The sequence below is a fragment of the Strongylocentrotus purpuratus genome, unplaced genomic scaffold (genome assembly GCF_000002235.5).
Source record: "Strongylocentrotus purpuratus isolate Spur 01 unplaced genomic scaffold, Spur_5.0 spur5_scaffold_16, whole genome shotgun sequence".
Classification (NCBI taxonomy): Eukaryota; Metazoa; Echinodermata; class Echinoidea; order Camarodonta; family Strongylocentrotidae; genus Strongylocentrotus; species Strongylocentrotus purpuratus.
The window spans coordinates 4,484,717-4,510,240 of NW_022145601.1; the positions used below are offsets into that span (position 1 = coordinate 4,484,717).

At 35.7% G+C, this 25,524-nt stretch overlaps 1 protein-coding gene across 2 annotated transcripts; it reads left to right on the forward strand.

Annotated features, from left to right (window-relative positions):
* The first annotated feature begins 623 nt into the window (after positions 1 to 623).
* Positions 624 to 25,379, forward strand: LOC100893654 (pleckstrin homology domain-containing family M member 1). 2 transcript variants are annotated; one of them, XM_030986565.1, is made up of 16 exons: positions 624 to 714; positions 2,183 to 2,262; positions 2,867 to 2,907; positions 3,591 to 3,669; positions 4,793 to 4,888; positions 7,213 to 7,363; positions 7,730 to 7,873; positions 8,442 to 9,572; positions 10,451 to 10,587; positions 13,204 to 13,299; positions 14,279 to 14,381; positions 15,605 to 15,727; positions 16,964 to 17,076; positions 18,185 to 18,316; positions 19,730 to 19,900; positions 23,886 to 25,379. In XM_030986565.1, the coding sequence occupies exons 1-16, from the start codon at positions 693 to 695 to the stop codon at positions 24,024 to 24,026; spliced, it is 2,760 nt and encodes a 919-aa protein (XP_030842425.1). In that variant the 5' UTR covers positions 624 to 692; the 3' UTR covers positions 24,027 to 25,379. The 2 variants fall into 2 exon arrangements, with proteins under 2 accessions (XP_030842425.1, XP_030842426.1); XM_030986566.1 differs by lacking the exon at positions 13,204 to 13,299.
* The last annotated feature ends 145 nt before the right edge of the window (positions 25,380 to 25,524 follow it).

The following is a 25,524-nucleotide window of genomic DNA, read 5'->3' on the forward strand; positions in this document are numbered from 1 at the left end:
AGCCTCCCGGGCACCGTTAATGCTGGAAAGAAACGCAATTTTTAAAGAAAGCTTCACATTTTCATGCAAAAATGCTTGTTCTATGCACTTAAGTCAGCCTTGAGCGGATGACAGCGTTAATTCTATACAACTTAGATCATGGGATCGAAGGGAGGGGCCGGATGCGTCTTTTTAATATACCCAGACGTTTTGTTTTCGGACAGTTCATCAAACAGTGAATTAACAGAAGTTTAAAAGCAATATTTCATAAATAAATGGGGGCCCGTCTTCTTTTTTAATTTTTAAAGGCCTTTAACGTTACTCGGTTTAATATTCTTTTTGGGCCGGGGAGGGGGGGGGGGGGGGGGCATCCGCCTCTCCCGGGTCTCATTCCTCGTATTGACCCCCCCCCCCCCCCTTCTCCTAGTCACCCTAGAGTGTTGGTATGTAGATTATGATTATTGTGTAGTTGTATGTATCATATCTATTTTTGTTATAGTGACCCCATCATAAGCCTCATGCTTTAAGGAAATTTTGCCCTCTTCCTAAAACATTGTAAATATATATTTCATGATTAGTCTATGTTCTTTTTGTTTTTGTGAAGGTAAACAAATTGTTAGGGGTCTGCACGTTTAAAGACTACCCGGCGAACTCGACTCAGCTGATCGAAGTCGACTGAGTTGAGCTGCGCAACATAAAGACAAGACGGCAAAATGAGTCTGTTCGGAAAGAAACGTAAGTACAATATCTCTTATCAGAGAGATCAGGGCATCAGCAATTCATAATTCCCACAACGTTCTTCATATTTTGAATGTAATGTGTATCATTTTCATGATCATTTCCTCTTTCAGTGTTAGTTACCTGTCGAATTCGCTTCACCTCAGTCCCACTCAATGGATTATTTGTTGGTATAAAACTATAATGCTGCTGAGTGTGATTGAATTGAGGGTGCAAGTTTTTGACTGACACAAACATGTCTATGAGAACTTATGACAAAAAAGAAGGAGTTACACCTTGCAGATAATTGTTGGTAAAATGCTACATTTGATTATTTTCTGAAAATAGAGATAGATAGCCCCCTCCCCCCATAGGGTCTACATGTACCCTCAATTGAAGGCCACTTTGAAAAAGTTTAACATCAATGAAAAAAAATTGAGTAAATGATACATGGAAAGAGGAACATAATTTGTGAGCTTTTTGTTGTTTTGATGTTAGTGTGGGAGAATATCATTTAAAAAAATGTACCACTGAATAGGCTGGCTCTTCAGATGCCCTTGCTTTCAAACTATAACAAGAGATAGGTCTACCTCACAATAGGGTGTCTGATCGCGCACTCGGTTTTGTGTGCTAAAATCTTTCCCATAGAGATTGCACACATCCCTATGCAATCCATGTGTATTGCGCTCTCGTGCGAAGTTGGTCAATGTTTTTATTACCAAATTGAGATTCAAACCAATACTGCTTGTGATCCTGAAGGTGATACTCAATAAATGAGGTGTCGTAGAAAGAACCGGCTTTTCTCCATATTCCCCAAATATCTTGATCAAAACAGCGATTTAAACATTGGGTCCATGGTAACTCAGAGATTTACCAATTTCATAAAGTGAGCACCCGACGGAAAATTTGGGCCAGCTGTAAGGAATATATCCATGCACTTATTTTTTCTCTAGTCCCAAGGGATCACAAGCAGTTACATTTTAAAAATACCTTACCCCATGCTTTGCATATCGTGCTGTGCAGCTGTTGAGCAAAAATTATAAATATTCTGGACAAAAATTGGATGAATATTGTCTTGATTTTGGGGGGCTGTATCTTTTGATAGAAACATCGGTGAGCCTTGAAAATATAAATGTGTTCTTCTGAGTAGTTGATCTTTTCAATCATCCAACCATGATGGTGAAAAACAATCCAGAAGGGAAAATTGAAAAATCGTTCAGACACCCTACAAGTGTTTGAACCAAACTTTTAAGCCACATACTGAATAACTAAACATGTCTGTCTACAGTGCATATGATTTTTAGCAAGTCAGCCAGTTTCTTATCATTTTGATGATTTTTAATCCTCCATTATTCTTGTATTCTGATCTGCTACTAATCAACCTTGACAAATTCTTCCCAGAAAGTTTCATTCACAATGCATTTGCATCACCCAGACTCTACGTCACTTCTACATCCTAATTAATCCTGTGTACTTTTGGTTGCAGGTCAGGATGAGGTGGAGGCTGCCAGACATATGGCCATCAAGCTAACCCTCAGCAAAGAAGTGGCATCATCTATCAAAAAGGTAAAGATTACCACATCAGTGTGCTGTTTGTCCAGTGTTTGTCACTTAGAGATTTAAAGACACATATAAGTGGGCTCTCAATATAGTGACTGCTTGTAAACTGGTATTAATCAGATCCCCTACCATGATGCCCTCTTAATTTGAAATGTTTCCCTTTTAAGTTAATATGAGAATGTATCTAAAGCATATTTCTCTTTCCTTCTGGAAAGAAATGCATTGTACAAGATTGAGTTCAATGTTGCTCATCTAAGTATTTTATTAATGAGCCTCATAACATATGGCTGTCAGGAATAATTTGACTATTTTAGTATTGTGTATGTTGCCCTAGTGTATAATATATAGAGACACTATCAGAAATGAGTTAGTCTAAACCTTTTGTCCTTGTGTCCCTTCACAAAAACAGAGCAAATTAGCAGTAAATTGCTGGTTAAACTTTGATGGCTAAATTATTCATGTGATTTTTTGTTGTTGAAAATTTAGATGTTCTTGGTAGGGATATCACTTTCTCTTTGCTTTTTATCATACATTCATAAATTCATGTACGGTATGCATACATGTACCACCAGTCTTACAACACTTTTGCTTTATTTTTACTTGTCTGCAGCTCCAGCGAGATCACATTAGTCTTGATTCAGCCATTAGAAGGTAATATTTCGTTCTTTTACCACTATTCTATTGAAGAGTTTAGTTCACAATGTCAGATTGTGTAGCATATCAGAACCCTTGTATAGTTTTGATGAGCACCCCCCCCCCCCCAATTTTTTTTTCAAATTAAAAAATCATATTTTTGTTGATTTTTAGTTGATGGTTCGCTAGATGATTATGAACTCTAGATTGATGTGAACCCCTTTTCTTCCAAGCCAATATTTAAAAAATATGAAATATCAACCGAATGAGAGGGTGAGACTGTTCTTTATTTTTGTACCTAAATACAGTCCTAGTCACTATACCTATATTTTCAAAATCGGTCTAAGTTAAATCTGTATTGGAAAATGCTACCTTTAATACTCAGGCAATCACCATCTGTCTCTTCATTCAAAAAGGGACTTAAAACATTTCTTTTTTGTAAACTAGATTTTTAGGTATCTGTAATTTTAATTTTCATTTTTGTAGGATTCTTCTTGTTGTAAGCGCTTTGGGCCGCTCTGGGAAAAGCGCAGTATATAAATGATAATAATGATGATAGTAAAAACAATCTGTTCACTTATTTATGTTCCATCCCCTCAAGAAAGGAAAATGAAGAAGAAAAAAAGACTCCCAAATCCTAAACTAAGATCAACAATGGTTAGCATTATGCCTTCTTTATTTTTCTTTTTAATTCTTCACAGTGGTGACACAGCAAATCGGTTCTGTAATGTAATGGAGGCCATCCTGCTACATGAGTTGAAGGATTCATACTCATCCAAGGTGAGATACCAGGGGAGTGTTTCACAAAGACCAAGATCGACTTTATGTTGGACTTAGCTATGGCAGGCCATTCATTGCCACTGTTTGCTCTCACCATGTACTGGCATTGGTCTCTCAAGGGAAATATAAATTGTGGTCACAAATCTACAGAATTTACATTTGTTGATAGTTCATTATTGAATTAAAAAATATCATATAAAGATCATAATTGAAAGACCAATGGTGAGAGCAACTAGTGGCATGAATGGCCTGCCATAGTTTAGTCCAAGTTAAGTCGATCTTAGTCTTTGTGAAGCACTCTCAGGGATATTTATTCTTTAGGCTTGTTCCCATAAGGTAGTTAAGATTTTGTCCGTTGCAAGCAATCTAAGCTAGCGAGGAAGAAACACAATTTGCAATCTTTATATTTCTACATGAAATTACATACCGGTACTACCATTTTTTTCACAAAAATATATTGCAAAATATTTTTTGATAAAACTAAATTCCTGCCGCGGCACCCCTAGAGGTTGAAAAATGCTGGTCTAGTTCATGTAAACTAAGAGTGATATCGATACACGTAAGAGTGAATTTGATTGTGTCTTGTAATTATGCTCAAAATATGATATCCAATGATCTCTTAATCCAGAGCTTTCCTAGGATTTGTTTGGAGGAAATGGTCATATCCTCTTTCAATAGACATAAGAGTTTATCGTAGGGAAATGGTAGGAAACAGACAATCTGCATATTTAACCCATTCTCTGCCATCCTATTGGCATTTTTCAAATATAATTTTTCATTTTCATTTTCATTTCCATATGTGTGTACATTTTCATATGTATGATCATATGATGGGTAAATGCAACTGTTGGGCTGGGTCAGATTATTCTAGTAATGTAGGATAACATTATTTAAGATTCAAGTTTTATTGTCCATATTTATCATGTATAATACATTTCCATCAGAATTAGCTGCAATGTACATGTATACATCTACATATATTGTGTGAGTCACAGTACACAAAGTAATTCTAAAATCTAATTCTTCCCAATTTTTTAGTAATCTCTAATTTGCATTTAAAGTCTGTACAAAAGCATTTGATATCCGGTGTTCAAATTTGTTCCTCTTTCTTTTCTTTTTGTAGACTTTTTGGCCTTTTCTGATAAAGTTCACACACAGAGATGTTATAGAACAGATCAAGGAATTGTCTTTCATCAAAACTGAGGTTGGATTTTGTAGGGTAAGTATAATTTTGAACCTAATATTGTTGCACAGAACTTGCATACAAATAAGCATATTCATCTGTGTAATACTAAGCCTGAGAAAACTCTGGCTGGGTTTATTGTGTAAATGCCAAAATGATACTTTATCACATAGGTTGATTTGATTGAACATTATGAGTTAAAGGGGGTGTAGTATGACGAGACTACATTTCTTTCCCGTGGCCTGACTTGGGGCAAATCGGGTATAATACGACGACGCGACCTCAGTATTCATGTGGGTGCAACATACGCAAAACCGAAGCGTAAGGAGAACTTCGTTCTGTTTCACGAACGCTAGCGGGTGCTGACCATTAATCAAGTCCACTGGTTTAGGTGCAGTTGTCCAAAAGAGTCGTAGATGGCGTTAACCGTTATTTGCCATGCTACACTGCCTTTAAGGTATTATTTCTTGTCTTGTGTACATGAGGTCAAAAGATTGTACATGGCTTTAGGTGACATTGGAGATATTTACTTGTAAATATTGAACTAACCTTGTGATAGGTTTAATAGGATCAAGGGAATCCTTGTCTGTGATTAGTGTCTTAATATCATCAAGTGATATAGGCTCATACAGGTAATTCTTTGTAATGACCCTGCTCCAATCACTTGTAACGGAAATCGAATTGTAACTGAGTTTTATTGTCCAAACATACATGTACATTTTATGAGTCAAAACGTATGTGTGCAGCTGAAGTTGTGTATTCTCACTAGGTAACATCCAAAATACATTGCTCCCATTATTTACAAAGTCTTAATTCCCAGTGATGGTAAAATATACACTTACAGAGACAAGCTATAACTTGGAAAACAAGTTTCTTAATCTATCATCGTTCTTTTTTATGGGGGCGGGATGAGTTTCTCCTTCTTTTTCTTCTTCTTCTTTTTATTTTTTTTTCCTTCTTTTTCTTCTTTTTTTCCTTTTTCCTTTTTTTCTACTTCTTCTTTTTCTCCTTTTTCTTCTTCTTTGTCTTTTTCTTCTTCTTCTTGCTTTCCTTTCTCCTTCCTTTCTTTTCTTTCCTTTCTTTCTATCTTTCTCTTAACCCCCCTTCCACGGAAGGGGGGTTACATAACTGTAACTTTTAGCCTCAAAAAATATTATAAATGAACTGAACTTTGGCCATTTCCAACTCAACAATATCTTGCTTCATTATACATGTATGTATCTGCATTGACATGGAGTTAGGTATTTATGAGTATATTATATTGTAGGAAGTTTCTTGAATCAAATCTGGATTTGGGTAACCAAAAGATGACCTGCCATAAAACTAGATAGACCTTGCTGCTGTCTGATGAATCAACCATTAATTCAAGGTTCATCTCCCAGATAAGAATGTCACATCACATTGAGCATGAAGACTGTCCTCCAAATGGGAAAAATGAGATACATAATAAGGAAGATAAAAGCTTGAACATTTAGAATTTCAGTCTTATGTGTAGTGTTTTGAGGTCATGCAGCATTGCATTCTGTCTAGTTCTGATACATACATGTAGTAAGTATTCTTTTGTGCGCCTACATGTTCCTGTTTATCAATTTTTTTGTTTTAATATTTTGAAATTAAATTCTGATTGCAAATGTCTCTTATGGATATCTATTGTATATAGTTTGAAGAGTAGAGCTCAAAGAATTGGGTAGAGGTGAATCTTCATTACAGCTCTGCATCCAATGTTTAATACTTTGCTAACTATCTGGACCAATGTAAGCAATGACCCTTTACGCATCTTAATTTTGAAGCATTCTCGCAATATACTTTTAGGCCTACACGTAGTTGAGAAATGAAATGTGAAGCCATATTAAAAAGTCAGAATATATCTTGAATATATCTATCTATAAATATGAGGGAACTTTTCCAGTATCAACTATGATAATTTTATTTTAGAATAAACTAACTAGACTGAACTTCAATCTTGGCCATTTGTTAGAATGATTTTGAATGCACATGCAGTCACATAACCTGTTCTTCTTCAAGTTGAAAGATTTGTGTCTTCTAAGCCTCTCTGCACTAGTTGGCCAGGGGGATTAAGGGACCATGTGAGATCAACGGGTACCGCTTAGGCATTGTTGGCTATATAGAGGGCGCAAGTAGCTACAAGTAGTGCAGTCCTGCTTTAAATGCCCAATCTATGAACTATTATTTCGAAATTGAAACCAAAACCATATACACTTGTAGAAGTAATCCTTGAATGCTAATTGATTTTTATGTGTATTTTCAGAACAGAAACGGAAACTGTTTACAAGTAGTCTTTGAATACTAATTGCTTTTTATGATTTTGATGTGTGTATTTTCTATGTGTGCACATTCAGGCGTGGGTTCGACTGGCTCTTAATGACTGTCTAATGGAGAGTTATATATCAGCCATTCTGAGAGACAGCAAGGCTATTAGGCAGTACTACGGTCGTAACTCATTCTTCCGAGATCCAGAGCAACCATTTATCATCAACAATTACCTGCAAGGTGGGTTCGTATTACTTTTCAATCATTGTTGTTTTTTGTTTTAAAGGGAGGTTTAACTTTTTTTGTAATAGGTGAAAAAATACATGTAGAATCAAACTTTCACAATAATTTCAAAGATTAATAGTGTAATTTTTCAATTCTTTTTGTTTACCGGTAGCTCTTCTTATAGGTGAAAAATTCATTAAAAGTCGAACTTTCACAATATTTGTTTCTCTCTTTGTCTCTGTCTGTCTCTCTCTCTGTCTTTGTCTCTATTTCCGTCTCCGTCTTACATGTAAATCCCCCATATTTTCTCATCTCTCCAGTTCTAATCACTCATTAATGCCATCTCTCCCCTTCTCTTTCATTTTTTCTTCAAAATTGCAGGTCTATGCAACTTCTCCTTCCAACTCTCACACAACTCCACCCTGCTGAATGTCTGGGGCGCAGCGCCCTCTATGTTGAAGGGTTCCTGGTCTCCACCCGGCGACAATAAGGCAAACGACGCAACAGCTCCAAGACCTTCAACAGGTATTGGTCTCCTGGTCACAGTAATGATTTCAAATCGCTTGAAATGTCCCAGTTAAATGAGCGATTTTATTTAGTTATAACAGGAATTGCTGGATTGCTTAAGGTCAACCAAGCATGCTTAACATGTTGCAATTTCCTTTCTTTTTTAAATATCTAAATCTATTCTTAAGAATGCTCATCATCAGAATTTGTCTACTAACCATTACTCAACCTTCTTTTTAAGAATGTTTGAAGTAAGATCAGTTTAACTTCTGATCCATTTCAAGTGAACAGTGTGTCAGGAAGTTTCAAACAAATCACTGAAAATTCAGAGAATCTCATTAGGCCACAAAACAAAGTCGTCTGCCTCATATATTTTGTCTCTTGTTCAATCAGCTTACCTCCTAGAAGATTGACTTCATAATGTTGGCTTTGTTGTTTTCATAAATACCTCTTTGATAGTGATCCTGGAATTTGAAGCTCCATTAGGGAAAATAGGAGAAGTTTGTTTTCATAAAATGCTGGGAACCCTGTATGTTTTCCCCATCTTCTATTACCTCTTTAATCTCATATTTTATCTTTTCCAAAGATCTTACAGCCTCATTTCAAGACTGGCCAGCTGCAACCAGTCCATTGACCTCATCAACAGCGAGCTTCACCATACCCGATGGTGCCTTGCACGTGACACCCACCAATTCCCTTGACATGCCATACCACGTAGGCAGCTTCCACGAGAGTGAGATGAGCACCAACTTGCTGCGCAGCCTGGCTGAAGACGAGAAGGGAACGACCAGGGATTCGGTTGCAGCGCTGAGTCGTAAGATTGAAGAACAACCATCAGTGGTCTTAGAGGAATCAGAAGACTTTGAGGATAGTATTGTCATCCATATGTCTCCTACTCAGAACACATCGATTCAAGAAGAAGATAAACCTCCTGATGATGCCCCAGATACCGAGCATTCCCATCTCCAGAACATGAATGTACATTCGTCTCCTTCCAAGAACCCGTTTGAAGATGAGGATGCGGAGGATGCTGAATCCTTTAATCAAGGGCATGTCAATGATAGTGATGCACAAACCAAAGAAGAGCTGTCCATCGCGTCAGGCCTTACTAAGTATCCTGGTGAGGAAAATAGACATGCACCAAAGATTCCATCTAATCAAGAAGCAGATGATCCTACTTCTTTCTATTCAGACAACATCAGTAAGGAAACAAATCTCAAAATGAAGATCGAAAGGGACGACTTTGATGATAACCCATTTTTCAAAGCTGATGTTAACAAGGATGCAGAGAACCCTAATGATGGGATAAAGAAACCAAGGATACCCTCCTTGCAGGAGGAGCTTGATGCGGCAGAGGGAGGGATGTACGTGTCTAGATCCAACATTGAATATTACAAAGAGGATGATGATGAGGACGAGGAGGGTGACGGTGATTACCATGGCGATGTGAGGAGAGGAAAGGAGAAAGAAGTCCAGTCAGGAAAGGTTGATGATATGAGAACATGTAACTCAAGGGACCAGGGATTGGATGAGAGAGGGTTGCTTGAGGAAGACAGGATGGGAAGAGTTTCAGCTGGTGAAAATGATGGAGGAGAGAGGGAGGAGTTTACTAGTTCCCATGGCAACAGTCTTGGAAGAAACAGAGGCTGGTCCTCAGAGTTCCACAGACCTACATCAACGATGTCTGAAGATACTACAGATGGATACACAAGGCAAGGTAGGGAACAAGTGTTTTTGATTGATCAATTAATTACAATTTCAAGAATGGCCTTAATGAAGAATATGATGCTTATGATGATGATGATGATGTTGATGATGATGATAATGATGAAAATGATGATTAAGATAAAGTTGAAGGTGATGATGATGATGATGACGATCATTATAATAACGATGACCATGCTGTGGAAATTGATGTACAGTACATGTGAAAGTCAAAATATTGATTTATACCTTTTAAGAACTGAATTATAATTATTGTGCCTGATACTTTCAATCCTGTAGTTTCATCTCTTTTGTAGCTTATTTATGCCTACTGCTTGTACTTGAACTACTGAGGAAAACCCCTGAAGCTTGCGTAGTTCTTAAAACATGATCATATTTCATTTGATGTATTTAGCGCATCAAATGATAACTACCCATTACGCTATAAAAATAAGCATCTATGAAAGTGTAAAAGGTCACCATTGTACACTGTACGATTTGTTCTTGTTTCGATCATGAATAGATCAATCGATATACATATACATGTACTTACCCCACATTCATTTTTTAAAATCATTATGGTGTTCAAGTGTGACCTAGGTCGATCAAGGATTTTTCTTTCTCTCTCTATCAATCTCCCCTCTCTCTCTCTCTCTCCTCCTTTTCTTTCAATCTCTCTCTCTCTCTCCTCCTCTCTCTAACTTTCAATCAATCCCACTGCCTCTCCCCTGGCTCTTTCTCCCCCTCTCTATCCCCCTCTCTCGCGCCCCCTCTCTCTCTCCCCCCTCCCCCTCCCCCTCTCTCTCCCCCCTCCCCCTCCCCCCTCTCTCTCTCTCCCCCTCCCCCTCTCTCTCCCCCTCTCTCCGCCTCTCTCTCTCTTTTAATTCACAGAGAGCTATCAAACATTGCTGAAGAACTACATGGACACCACAGACAAGGCCATCACTCCTGTCAGTAACCTTTCACCTTTGACCTCTCCTACCAGTGACACGACCAGCAAAGAGATGTCTACACCACCCCCTATGAAGGTAATGTATTGCAAAAGAAAGAGAATCAGGAATTCACTCATTCAGAACTTTTATGCATGTACATCTGCACTTGTAGACATTATCGTAGTTGCTTAGCTCTCATACAACTTTACATGTATGTTTACTTCAACTTTGGTGGCATCAAATTTCATGGCACTATCGTCTGTTTTGAGCCAGGAGGATACATGTACTTGAGTTTTACCCTTCTGTTCCGGCTCTAAACAGATAATATAGTAGTCAATAACGTTGGCTTTTGTGGAATGATATGCAATATGCATGTACTGGTATGTATATGTATACATGCTTTGCATCTTCTTTTTGATCAAACACTGATAATATGTTTTTCTCTAGATTGGGATAAGTATTGCAAATCATCACCTAACCACCTTCTACTGCAACCATGCACCTACAGCTATCCGTCATAAAAATACACATTTTACACTTTACACAGTACTAATATCATCATTTGTTTTTCCTTCTGCACATGAAGACATGTAATTAACCTGCACACTGTTCACACATTTCTATTTTGCAATCTCACTTTTCATAATCCAGAGTGATTATTATGATTAATTTACATTCACATTGTTCTTCCCAATTTTAATGATCAAAGATGTAATATGATTAATTTACATCCACATTGTACTTAACCATTTTAATAATCAAGAATGAGAGATATGATTAATTACATTGACATTGTAATTTCCCATTTTAATAATCAAGGATGTAATATGATTAATTCACATTGAAATTGTAATTTCCCATTTTAATAATCAAGGATGTAATATGATTAATTCACATTGAAATTGTACTTTCCCATTTTAATAATCAAGGATGTAATATGATTAATTACATTTTACATTGTACTTTCCCATTTTAATAATCAAGGATGTAATATGATTAATTACATTTTACATTGTACTTTCCCATTTTAATAATCAAGGATGTAATATGATTAATTACATTTTACATTGTACTTTCCCATTTTAATAATCAAGGATGTAATATGATTAATTACATTTTACATTGTACTTTCCCATTTTAATAATCAAGGATGTAATATGATTAATTACATTTTACATTGTACTTTCCCATTTTAATTATGTAATATGATTAATTACATTTTACATTGTACTTTCCCATTTTAATAATCAAGGATGTAATATGATTAATTACATTTTACATTGTACTTTCCCATTTTAATAATCAAGGATATGATATATGATTACTGTATTTACAGTGACCTTTGAGCTCTAGATCCCAAGTATGTAATCAACACTTGTTTCTGTTCACATGCTTCAATCGATACTCCTCTCATAGTTAACAATGTAAATCCTTGAAACTCTCAAGCTGTGCATGGCCTTGTACACGCATGATCTATGTTCAGAAGACTGACCAGGTGTGGGAAATTTCACAGAGTTTTATTATCATACATGCACATGGATGCACATGGAAATGTTGTGTATTCATAGATGTAGAGAGGTTTGAAATACAAGCATTCTTTAATAATCCACCTGTGGTCATTATCATGCAAAGTCTGCAATTTCTCTTTTTAAAAACTTTCAACTTCAAAGCATGGATGTTAAAAGTGAGTAGCACATATAGAACTATTAGAAGTTTTCCTTTTTAGAATTCAACATTATGCTCATTGACTATATATGTTTATATTGATTTACTTTGGAGCTTTTTAATTTGAATTATTATTTTGTAGGCACTTTGAATATTGTCACTATTATTGTTGTTATTATTATTAATATTATTAATATTATTATTATACACTGACATCGTCTAGAATGTATGCATTTTAATTTCACTTTTCTTTGCCTCTTACAGTATATAATTTATCTTTCTTTTAATTTATCACGTGCCAAACATGGTTTAACAGTCTATCACATAATTTGGGGGGCCTGCCCACAAGTAGGCCATTTCTGCCATTTAGAGGTGTTGTGGTCTGGTGGATAAGTCTCCGGACTGTAGATCACAAGGTAAAGGATTCAATTGCCAACCAGACACTAACGTCATTTGGCAACACATTCCACTCTCCCCCCAGGTGCTAAATGGGTACCCGGTAGTATTCAAATGTTAATGTAGTAGGCTCAGCAAGGTGAGCGTCTGTAAAATGGCGCCTGGCCGGAATAACCCGATGAAAGGGGTAATAATATATCTGTAAAGCACTTGGAGACATCATTGATGTAACTGCGGAATATTATTATTATTTACAATACTCTCTTGCAGCCTTCTTGTGGCCAGCCGATGATTTAATTCTTTGCCATTAACACCTTTCTAAAAGGCTTGCATCTTTTTTTCGAAATAGAGTAGATCAACTCGAAGGTTCAGTGACACAAAGCATAACTCCATATTTTGCCAAAATTAGTGTTTGATATCAAAATTTTTAGAAAAATGTGGGCTTTCCAGGAAACACAAAGACTTAACTTCACCCAGCACTCCAGTGAAGTCAATGGCTAGTGAAACATAGACTTAACTCCTGAAGGTCCAAGTGCTCAGTGACGCATAAACCACTTTTTCTCAAAATGGCCAAAATGGAGTTTCCATGTACGTCTTTGTGTCACCGGAACTTATCATTTCTTCTCTTCTCCTTTCATTCATCATCACCAGAGTTCTGCACCTACTTCTCCTCAACCTGCAGATTTTCCTCTGGATTTTGAAATCATTCCCTTCAGCAGCTCACCGGCCTCTAAATATGCCGACTCGGTAATTCCACTTTCTTCTCCAGACTTCAAACAACGTTGTCTATATACAGTCAAACCTGCTTTAGTGACCACCTGTCTACAAAGACCACCTTTCTACAACAAGCACATGTTTTGTTTCCCTTGAAGATGGTCTCTTATTGAAACATGTACCAAAGGAACCTGTCTACAAAGACCACTTTTTTTCTGTATCCCTTGGGCGGTCGCTGTAGACAGGTTTGACTGTATTATCATTATTTGACCACTATTTTTTTGATGATGAATTATATGATTTGTATACCCACCTGAAAACACTTTTCGCTTTGGTATAAAACAAGCTTTCATATTTTACTGCTTCAGAAATTGTCATTTTATGATACCCACAGCATTTTCACATGACCTAATATTCAACAGTTTTGTCACCCTAAAAGAGCTTGCAATCTTTCATATATTTTTATTAATCTTGTACCGTATTGTAATTTTTATTTTGTATAGATTTTTAGATTTAACACTGTATTTTCTGTGTGTATGAAATGAATAATTACTGTGATATGTGTATGAATTATTAATGTAGATGTAAATATGACCTTGAGTGTAATCCCATACATGTATCTCTTGATCATGGACACTAGAACTGAAAATAATTCTGAATTTAGTGGCTATTTTATTTGTAATACAATATTCAGTGCACCTACATGTATTATCATATATGATGAAAACATGAATTACTATAATATGTGTATGATTTATTTCTGTACGTACATGTTTTTAAAGGGCAATCCAACACTTATAATAATTTCATTACAAAACTAATTAAAGATTCATAACTTTCTTAGTTAGTCTGATTTAATTGAAACTTTCATCAGATTGCTTCTCTGATTTTCTGCTTTCGTTTAGAGTAGTTGTCTATTTGGGTTGGATTTCCCTTTAAATACAAACAAAATCTCTTTTGACAAAGAAAGACGTGTAGAAATCTGAACTGAACTTTCTTCCATCGTCTTTAGCGCACACAAGACTTGCTCTCCCGGGTGACGAATATCGCTAATGAGAAGGGTCTGGACTCCCAGAACTACCAATGTAAAGGCTGCACGAGACCAGTGGGCATCAGTAAGTAAATCACTCATTATCACTACATGATTTATGATTCATTTTATTATGATACAGTCAAACCTGTCTACAAAAAAGTGGTCTTTGTAGACAAGTTCCTTTAGTACATGTTTCAATGAGATACCATTTTCAAGGGAAACAAAAATTTGGTATTTGTAGACAGGTGGTCACTAAAGCAGGTTTGACTGTTTAATCTTTTGAACAGTGTTTACTGATTGATTGATTGATTGATTTATTGATTGATTTATTGAGTACATGTACCTTAATACATTTACATAATTGCTTTATGACGCATAAAGTAACCTCTTCAAAATTTACATTTTTTTAAATCAATTACTTTAGTTTTATTATGTCTGATTACCATTATTATTTATGTTTTTATTGATATAATTATTATTAGTAGCTATATTAGTATTTAATACAATAGTTGTAGTAGTAGAAGTAGTAGTAGTAGTAGTACATGTTACTGTAGTATTTTTACTGTAATTATCAACATCAATGCCATCATTCTTGTTGTTTGTTAAGTTAAACTGATTGAGAAAAGAAAAGCAGAGAAAGGCGTGGTATATCAAATAATTAAAATGAATTACATGACACTGTCATAACACATGGAGGATTGGCTCACTGCAAGCCAGTTCATAGTTGCAGTCTGAGCATGAGCAGGTAAAAGGTCATTGCAGACCAAACTGTGAAATACATGGAGACAAAATACTAAATACGTGCTCATGAAAGTTATGTTATCATTATTAATTTATGCACAAGCAGTGCACTCCATGATACGCATGTGGAAGTATTCTTTAAAAGGGGAAACGAAGGTTATTTATGTAGCACCTACATCACTGTAGGAGTGATTATTTCAAAATGTACAAAGTGGGACCTCTTCATGTTTTGAAGATTTGTGGATATTCGGGGTTATTTGGGACGTATGCTAACCATGAACTGGGGCGTGCCGTTTCACAAAGATCCTAAGTTGAAATTATCTCTAAGTTTGACTTAACAATTATGTACAGTTGATAGCATCTCTAAAATATTTTGTAAAAGTTATTTTAAAAGGCATAAAATGTTGATTCAAATCTTTCATATTTTCTATTATCATGGGAGATTTCTTGTTTTTGAATTTATGAAATGTCTAAAATACTTTTTAAGTCCAACTCAGAGTTAAGTTTGACTTAGAATCTTTGTGAAACACCCCCCTGGTCTATTGTTTTGTCATTGGTGTACAGTCTACGGCAAGGCCAAGGTGTGTGGGTACGATGGATGCTACTACTGCTATGAATGTCACATAGATGAGGAGGCTATCATACCTGCCAGGGTTCTTTACAACTGGGATTTCAGGAAACAAAAAGGTCAGTTTATATTGACATTAAAGGTTTTATGAAATATTTAAATGAATCTGTTCATTAATAATCATTTGCCATTAATGGTAGCCCTAGACTGTTACATTGTGTGTATGGGGAATGTTGACAAATTTCAGTTTTATTTTTAAGAATTCCTCATACTATTCGACTATTTCTGTCTATCTTCATCTCAGCCATTTTCCCCATATCATGTTTGTTAATTTATTTGTAAAATTATTTCAGCATCAAACTCCAATATAAACTGAACATTAAAGGTAATACAAAGTTTTGGAAAATCTTGAAAATTGGGTGGATAGTGATTCTTTACAATTTTGATATATTTGGATGCTCCTGTGGATGTATTATAAGCACAAGAAATGTTAGACTCTAAAACCCTTCTGCTTTCGAGAAAAATTGAATATAAAAATTTACCGGTGCTCCCGGTAAATTTTGATCAATTTCAAATAGCGCCTACAGCCGTACAATGGTAGCTGCGACCATGAAAATCTCAGAATATTTAGTTGAGACATATAATTTCCAAACGGGAAGAGCTAATCGGTCGATCTTAGTCAAGAAACATTGTTTTATAGCTTAATTAATATCTTGACCTTGAGAGGGAGCTATTCATCATAAAGAGTTAATTATTCACAATTTCATAACTTTAGACTCGATTTCAACCACAACAACGATCACTGAATATTGTAGGATCGCATATGCTTCCAATATGTTCATTTGAACCAAATTCATGACCCCATACCAAAACTTTGTATTACCTTTAAAATTGAATTAGAGAGCAGGTGTTCTGCCCCTGAACCCCTCCATTCCTATGTTTCTAAACTATAAATTGTATGGTTTGACTCACTATCTATCAATTCATTGGCATTAACAAATTCAGCATGCATGAGCAAATTAGGTAGATTGATCACGTTTCTGCACAAATTTCTGCCATTTTTAATCAATTTGATTAAACAAAATGTGATATCTGAATTTTGAACCTAATGTAACCATTTAATTCATTAGGGGCGACGCATCCTGACAAAAAATTTACAAACATGAATTTACTATTTATTGACTTTTATTTTTTAATTAAATGTATGATGTACAGGTGAACAAAGTATTTTGTTTTGATGACTTTTACATGGAGCGCAAAATATGAGTTTAGAGAAAAAATAGAACTGCTTATTTGAAAAAGATTAATTCATGTCTTATGTAAATATTAATATTTGCTCCATTTGTTGTTGATAGTTGCCAAGCACACCAAGAGTTTCTTGCAGCAGATAGAGGCTATGCCCTTGATTGACATAGCTCAAACCAACTCATCACTCTACAAGGCTGTTCAGGAGCTAGAAGAAGTCAAGGTAGGTTCTTGGATAGCTAAAGCCTAACCCGTCTACAGCAACCGCCCAAGGGAAACACAAAAAGTGGTCTTTGTAGACAGGTTCCTTTAGTACATGTTTCAATGAGAAACCATTTTCAAGGGAAACAAAACATGTGCTTGTTGTAGACAGATGGTCTTTGTAGACAGGTGGTCACTAAAGCAGGTTTGACTGTATTACCCGATGAATATAGGACTTTATATCAATGGAAAGTTGAATGAACGTAGAATACAAATATAAAGGATAACAAAATATTTTACCTTTCACTTTCAGTGTTACAAAAATACAAATTAAACCCTCATTTTTTGCACCCCTCCAAGTAACGGGTCAACAGGGGTCAAATTTGCCACAGTTACGGTGATAAGATAAGATGCGGACCAGATTGGCTTGCATATAGAGCAAAGGCATTGAACCATGCTTAATTAAAGTCATTTTAAAAAGTCATTGTGAAAATGCATACTCTACATAAGGTGTCATCAAGTCGATTGCTCATTTCTAGGTCATCAACTTCCGATTTTCAAAGCTCAAATCGTTTTTCCAGCCACGCACTGTTTTAAAGACACTCAAAATTAGGAGGTCCATTTAACATCTGGTGTGGAGAGAGGCTAAATTAAATAAATGTCTTGCCAAAGGACATTAGTGCTGGGCTGGGATTCAAACCCTTAACCCTTGGATTGAGAGTCAAGGGAGTGAATCACTATACCACGACACCTCTAGTTTTTCTAGCCTTTTTGCAAAGAAGATGAAATGACTGACCTCCCTCCCCCTTTTTTTTGTCTTCCCTTTCTGGCAATTTTCCTAGAACATCTATCAGCAAATTGAAAATTTGAAGTCAGTTTTTACTTTTTTTGGTAAATAAAAAACACCTTGTGTTTACATTTCTTCAAAGGCATTCATCCTAGAGTATACCAGGACCCTGTCTTACAAAGAGTTGATATCAATTGCAACTATTTTGTAATTGATATAAATTGCAACTATGTACATAAGAAATAGTTGCGATTAATTTGGATCAATCACAGCTCTTTGTAAGACGGGGCCCAGAGGTAAGCTACCAAGTTTGTTTTTCATTTGTTTTATTTATTTTGTGTAGGGAGTGCGTATGCAGCTGAAGTACCTGAAAGCCTACTTGTTCACCTGCAAGCAGTCAGTAGCAGAAGAACTCAAGAAGAGGGTGTGGCCAAGGGAATACATGCTGGACCATGTTCATCTATACTCCATGCTGGTGAGTAGGAGATGGAGATGGTTTGTGGTGGTGGTGGTGGTGGTGGTGGTGGTGGTGGTGGTGGTGGCGGCGGCGGCGGCAGCGGCGGCGGTGGTAAGTAATGAAAGTGATGGTGATGATGATGATGATGGTGATGATAATGATGGTGGTGGTGGTGGTGGGGATGATGATGATGATGATGATGATGATGGTGGTGGTGATGGTGGTGGTGGTGGTGGTGGTGGTGGTGGTGGTGGTGGTGATGATGATGATGATGATGATGATGATGATGATGATGATATTGATGATGATGATGATGAAGGTGATGATGATGATACTGATGGTATTGATGATGATGATGATGATGATGATGATGATGGTGATGATGATGATGATGATGATGATGATGATGATATTGATGATGATGACGATATTGATGATGATGATGATGATGATGATGATGATGATGATAACGATGATGATGATGATGATGATGATGATATTGATGATGATGATGATATTGATGATGATGATGATACTGATGGTATTGATGATGATGATGATGATGATGATAATGATGATGATGATGATGATGATGATGATGATGATGATAACGATGATGATGATGATGATGATGATGATGATATTGATGATGATGATGATACTGATGGTATTGATGATGATGATGATGATGATGATAATGATGATGATGATGATGATGAGGATGAGGATGATATTGATGATGATGATGATGATAACGATGATGATGATGATGATATTGATGATGATGATGATATTGATGATGATGATGATACTGATGGTATTGATGATGATGATGATGATGATGATGATGATGATAACGATGATGATGATGATACTGATGGTATTGATGATGATGATAACGATGATATTGATGATGATGATGATATTGATGATGATGATGATACTGATGGTATTGATGATGATGATGATGATGATGATGATAATGATGATGATGATGGTGATGGTGATGATGATGATGATGATACTGATGGTATTGATGATGATGATAACGATGATGATGATGATATTGATGATGATGATGATATTGATGATGATGATGATACTGATGGTATTGATGATGATGATGATGATGATAATGATGATGATGATGGTGATGGTGATGATGATGATGGTGACGACGATGATGAAATTAACATCAACAATGGTGTTGGTGATCACATGGGCAATTGTGATGATGGTGATGATATTGATGATGGTCATGAGGGGCGTTCCTGCTGCTTCCAATGATCATACTGATTACAATGATGATTTTCTGGTTTGCTCACCCATGGCCCTCACTATTTTGTCTTCATTTACATTTATGTCACAATTCATGTAAGTACACAAGTGTATAGATAATTATATGTTGTGTGTGTTTTATTCACCAAACAGGACTTCACCCAGGTGCAGGCAGGAACACTCTCTCCCATTCTCAGGAAGGTGGTGGTGTTTGCAGTCAAGCATGTTCAACAGTGCGCCCTCTGTAGTCAGAAAGGATTCATCTGTGAGATCTGTGAGAACAGCAAGATCATCTATCCCTTCGATACGGATCTTACTGTTCAGGTAGGAAGCAATCTCCTGTCAGTTTTTTGTTTATTTTTGTTGTTTTTGTTGAAAGGTAATGTCCAGCTAATTGTTCACCAGATGTGGACACTGTACGCCGGGTAACTTAAGATTTCTTAGTTTGATATTACAAGGAGAAGGTTCTACATGTTTGGCTTAGTATCCCTCTCACCTCAAACAACACACGGTTACCGGTCCCCCAAACAGCATAAAATGAAAGAAAAACAATTATTAAGTAAAATTTTACCCATGACTGTGGTGGGGTTGTTTAAAATCTCCCATTTACCAACTAACAAATAGGCATTTGCATATATTTACATAATCATGAATATGTATATGACTAACAATAGATGAAATTTCATTAAAACTGACTGAAAACAATGTAAACCTCTATGGGAGGTTTTTAACTGTACCAACCAAACAAACGTTGCTCTATATGTTTTTGGTTCAATGTCCCTATGTTACATTAACCTGTTTATTCAACAACAACACATTATAGGTTATTGGTATGCTTTAACTCTTTGTTTGCTTTGTTCGCCGATTTGCACGGACGTAGGCGTGCCAACTTCGCATTTTTGCACAGATGTATACGAGTCAATTAGACATTCATAATACCGCTCGCAGTGTGTAGCCACGCGTTGCGTTTACTATTGTTTACATTGTATACATCGCACACTTTCCGGTAAACTGTTTTTCTTCATAGTGTTACATTCGAAATTACCGTGTATTTAGCGGTTTTCTTTGGATTTTTTTTACTGATGTTACGATGGCACCTGCTGGAAAACGTCAACGTGTGTTTAGTGTAGAGGAGGCTCGAGATCTTGTTACTATGGAAGCATGGAGCATGGACTCTGATTCCGACGAATCGAGCAGTGACGAAGACTCTAGTGATAAAAGTGTTCCCTGAGAGTAGACTGATAGAATAAGAATGAATAAAAATTAATGAAAGAGCTAGAGATGACAGCAAGAAAGAGAGTAGACTGATAGAATAAGAATGAATAAAAAAAATGAAAGAAGGAGATAGAGATGACAGCAAGAAAGAGAGTAGACAGTGATAGAATAAGAATGAATAAAAATAATGAAAGAAAGAGATAGAGATGACAGCAAGAAAGAGAGTAGACTGATAGAATAAGAATGAATAAAAATTAATGAAAGAGCTAGAGATGACAGCAAGAAAGAGAGTAGACAGTGATAGAATAAGAATGAATAAAACTAATGAAAGAAAGATGTATCCTGTCTTGCCGTCATCTTTATATCTTTCTTTTATTATCTTTATTCATTCTTATGCTATCAGTGTTTACTCTCTTTCTTTCCGTCATCTCTATCTTATTATTATTATCATTTTCCTATCTATATGTACCCTATGTCTTGCCGTCATCTGTATATCTTTTTCTTATTATCTTTATTCATTATTATGCTATGAGTGTAATACTCTCTTTCTTGCCGTCATCTCTATCTCATTATTATTATCATTTTCCTATCTATATGTACCCTATGTCTTGCCGTCATCTCTATATCTTTCTCTTATTATCTTTATTCATTCTTATGCTATCAGTGTTTACTCTCTTTCTTTCCGTCATCTCTATCTTATTATTATTATCATTTTCCTATCTATAATTATGTACCCTATGTCTTGCCGTCATCTCTATATCTTTCTCTTATTATCTTTATTCATTCTTATGCTATCAGTGTTTACTCTCTTTCTTGCCGTCATCTCTATCTTATTATTATTATCATTTTCCTATCTATATGTACCCTATGTCTTGCCGTCATCTGTATATCTTTCTCTTATTATCTTTATTCATTCTTATGCTATCAGTGTTTACTCTCTTTCTTGCCGTCATCTCTATCTTATTATTATTATTATTTTCCTATCAATATGTATCCTATGTCTTGCCGTCATCTCTATATATTTCTCTTATTATCTTTATTCATTCTTGTGCTATCAGTGTTTACTCTCTTTCTTTCCGTCATCTCTATCTTTTTATTATTATCATTTTCCTATCTATATGTACCCTATGTCTTGCCGTCATCTCTATATCTTTCTCTTATTATCTTTATTCATTCTTATGCTATCAGTGTTTACTCTCTTTCTTTCCGTCATCTCTATCTTATTATTATTATCATTTTCCTATCTATATGTACCCTATGTCTTGCCGTCATCTCTATATCTTTCTCTTATTATCTTTATTCATTCTTATGCTATCAGTGTTTACTCTCTTTCTTTCCGTCATCTCTATCTCATTATTATTGTTATTTTCGTATCAATATGTATCCTGTCTTGCCGTCATCTTTATCTCTTTCTCTTATAATCTTTATTCACAGTAAAGTCCTTTCATTTCATATCACTATTTCTCTCTCATAATGTCTCTCACGTCCGTTCTCCATATTTTATTCATTGCATACTCCACTCGTCAATCATTTCTGATAATAAGCTCTCTCACAATAAAGTAAATGGAAAACAATGCAATATAGTTTATATTTTAAGATTGATTCATTCTTTCTTTGTATATCTATGGCTGTGATAAATGTACTTGAAATCAATTTTATTGAGGGGTAAAGAAGGTGAGAGAACAGATGCGGTGAACATTCATAATGAGACATTTCAATAAGATGCTGATTATGTCATGTATATCACATATAATATATTATGCCTATACCATTTTTACATGCTCATACCAGTGGGCAAAATCAATAACATTCTCTTATTTCTTATTGACTTATCATGGCACAACAAAGAAAAACATCCCCACGACGTCCCTTTTCATGCCCCGCTAAACCGGACATTGACAATAACCTGGGGTAATAGGGATTTCAATGGGCAGATTAGCCCATTGTCAAGGGTGGCTGAGCGGGGTACTTTCAAGTCTCTCCCTATTGAACTTCTTTTCTTCAACAACCTAAATACTAACCTTCTGAATTGTTAGAATACTTGAGCAAGGTATGTAAAGAAAGGTAAGAAGTCCACCTTTCTAATAGATTCGATTTGAAGATGTCTTATCATTGCTAAATAAGAAATTCTAGAGGGATAAAAAACTGCCGTAAATAAGAAAAATTAAACATTATATAATTATGATTATTATAAAAATGATAATTCAAAATATAACAAATGACGGTTCATCGAAAAGCACGTTTTCCGGTCTACAACTTTGCTGCACAATATTTTTCATCATGATCATCCAGTGAAGAGTTATAGCCTCTTGATTCAGCAGAGTCAATAAAGATTCCCTCGAAATGTGTGACCCTAAAAGAATGTGGCACAGGGGGTTTTTTAAGTGGCGCATAAAGAGTTAAGTATGAAAGGAAATGTTTCTTTGGCACTTTGGACCCTTGCTCAGTACTTGGCATCCCATATTAGCATGTGATTATTGTTAGGAATCTTTCAAACAGTTTTTTCTATATTCTAGCAAAACACAATTTTTTGTAATAGGTTGTTGGTATGATTTGAGTTTGAGAGGAAATGTTTCTTTGGAACTTTGTACCCTCCTCAGTACTTGGCATCTCATATTGGCACGTAATATAAACATGTGATTGCTGTTAGGAATCTTTCGAACAATTTTTTTTCTACATTCTACCCGTACACAATTTGTTTTTAGGTTATTGGTATACTTTTAGTATAACAGGAAATGTTTCTTTGGAACTTTGTACCCTGCTCAGTACTTGGCATCCGATATTGGCATGTGATAACATGTGATTATTCTTAGGAATCTTTCATTTCCAAACCTTTGGAGCTAAATTAATCATTTGTTGATAATTTCATTATTACATTCAAGCAATCAATTATTAGGTGAATTATGAACTACCTTACCAAGACAAGAATTACATCTTATTTTTTATTATTATCTCTTAATTTTTTAATCCTTTTTTTGGTCATTTTTTTCTTGAAAAAATATTTTCTTATTATTTTCTTTAATCTTTTTTAAGTATATGATTGTCTTTTAATTTTTATTTATTTATTTTTTATTTTTTAAACTCTCAATTGCAGTGTGACAAATGCAAGTCAGTGTACCACAGAGCGTGCAAGACGGAGATGAAACCCTGCCCCAAGTGTGTGCGAAGGAAAGTGAGGAAGACCCAGGCCGACCAGAACGCGAGCGAAGCAAACTTTGTCTCTCCCTTCACTTGATGAGCATGAGGAGGACCAGACCAAGGGCCCGTTTCACAAAGCCTTTTTTCAATGGCAAATGACAAAAATCAGTGACAAATCTGCTGATAACCAATCAGAAGCAAGGATTTCAGTAGCTTATAACAAAAACTGCAATTTGTCACTGATGACAAGTTTTGTGAAACGCCCCCCCCCCCCCCCCCTGGGCCCTGTTTCATAAAACTTGTTATCAATAACAAATGCTGAATTTCTATGACAAAGTTGCTCTCAGCCAATCAAATGGCATGATTTCAGTAGCTTATAACAGTTACACTATTGTCTTGCTATTGATGAAAAGTTTGATGAAAAAGGGCCCAGATGCCACAAGTTGCCTTTCATTCTCATATAAAGTGGTTGCCTTAATGGCCCTTTATTGCATCGATCAAAGACCTACATGTATTTAACTACACTAAAGCCTCGGTCACAAATGCCATTACGAACTGCTACGAACGCCGTACAAACGATTTTCAGACAATGGAAATTCGGGAAGACAATGGAAAAACAGGGAGACTCATACAAAATTATCGTTTGTACAAATCTTTGTGACCGTAGCATGAGGTGCCCTACCTGTACGATGCATTAAATGCTCATAAACACAAGTAATGGATACCGATATATCTATATAAAAATTCAACATGCAATATAATTTCTGGTTCATAATCACAGGAAATTAACTTTCTATTTTTCTCTCTCTCTCTCTCTCTCATTCTCCCTCTCTCTCTCTCTCTCCCTCTTTCTCTCTCTTTCTCTCATTCTTTGTTTTGTTTTGTTTTATTTTATTATTTTGCCTCTTGATGTAATGAATACATGTCAAAGATGTTTCCAAGGGGTGAAACCAAATATTTTGTAGATGACAGTATCTCTGAAAAAGTTAGCAAAATATATATGTATATTGCCATTGTTACATTCACATGTTAACTTCTCCACGATAATCAAGTATCGTGCCTGAATTTTTTTGAAGACTTCAGGGCCCCCGTTCCCTAAAAATTGTTATCAATAACAAGTGCTAAATTTCTATGACAAAGTTGCTTTTAGCCAATCAAATGGCACGATTTCAGTAGCCTATAACAGTTATTGTAACTTGTTATTGATAACAAGTTTTGTGAAACAGGGGCCCAGAATGAAGAGGCATGTGCCCAAGTGTGGAAGAACCTTATCATATTTGGGCCTCATTGTGCTTACATATTTCAAGCATTATCACCATTATCAAATAAATATTTTAGGAGATGTCTAGATCTTATCTTGTAAAGTGTTTTAAAGAAATGGTTGAACCAGTCACAATCCTAGACACAATCCAAATGAATAGAACTAACAATTGATTTTGAACAATTATAACCCTTTGGGCCCCTACATTGTAGTTGACTACATACATGTATTTAAAATGTTTTGCTTGTAACTGGTGTTGGTTTATCTGAGCATTTTTATTGTACGGACACCTACATGTACTTCTTATGTTTGCATGTAGTCTGATAGCCAATGG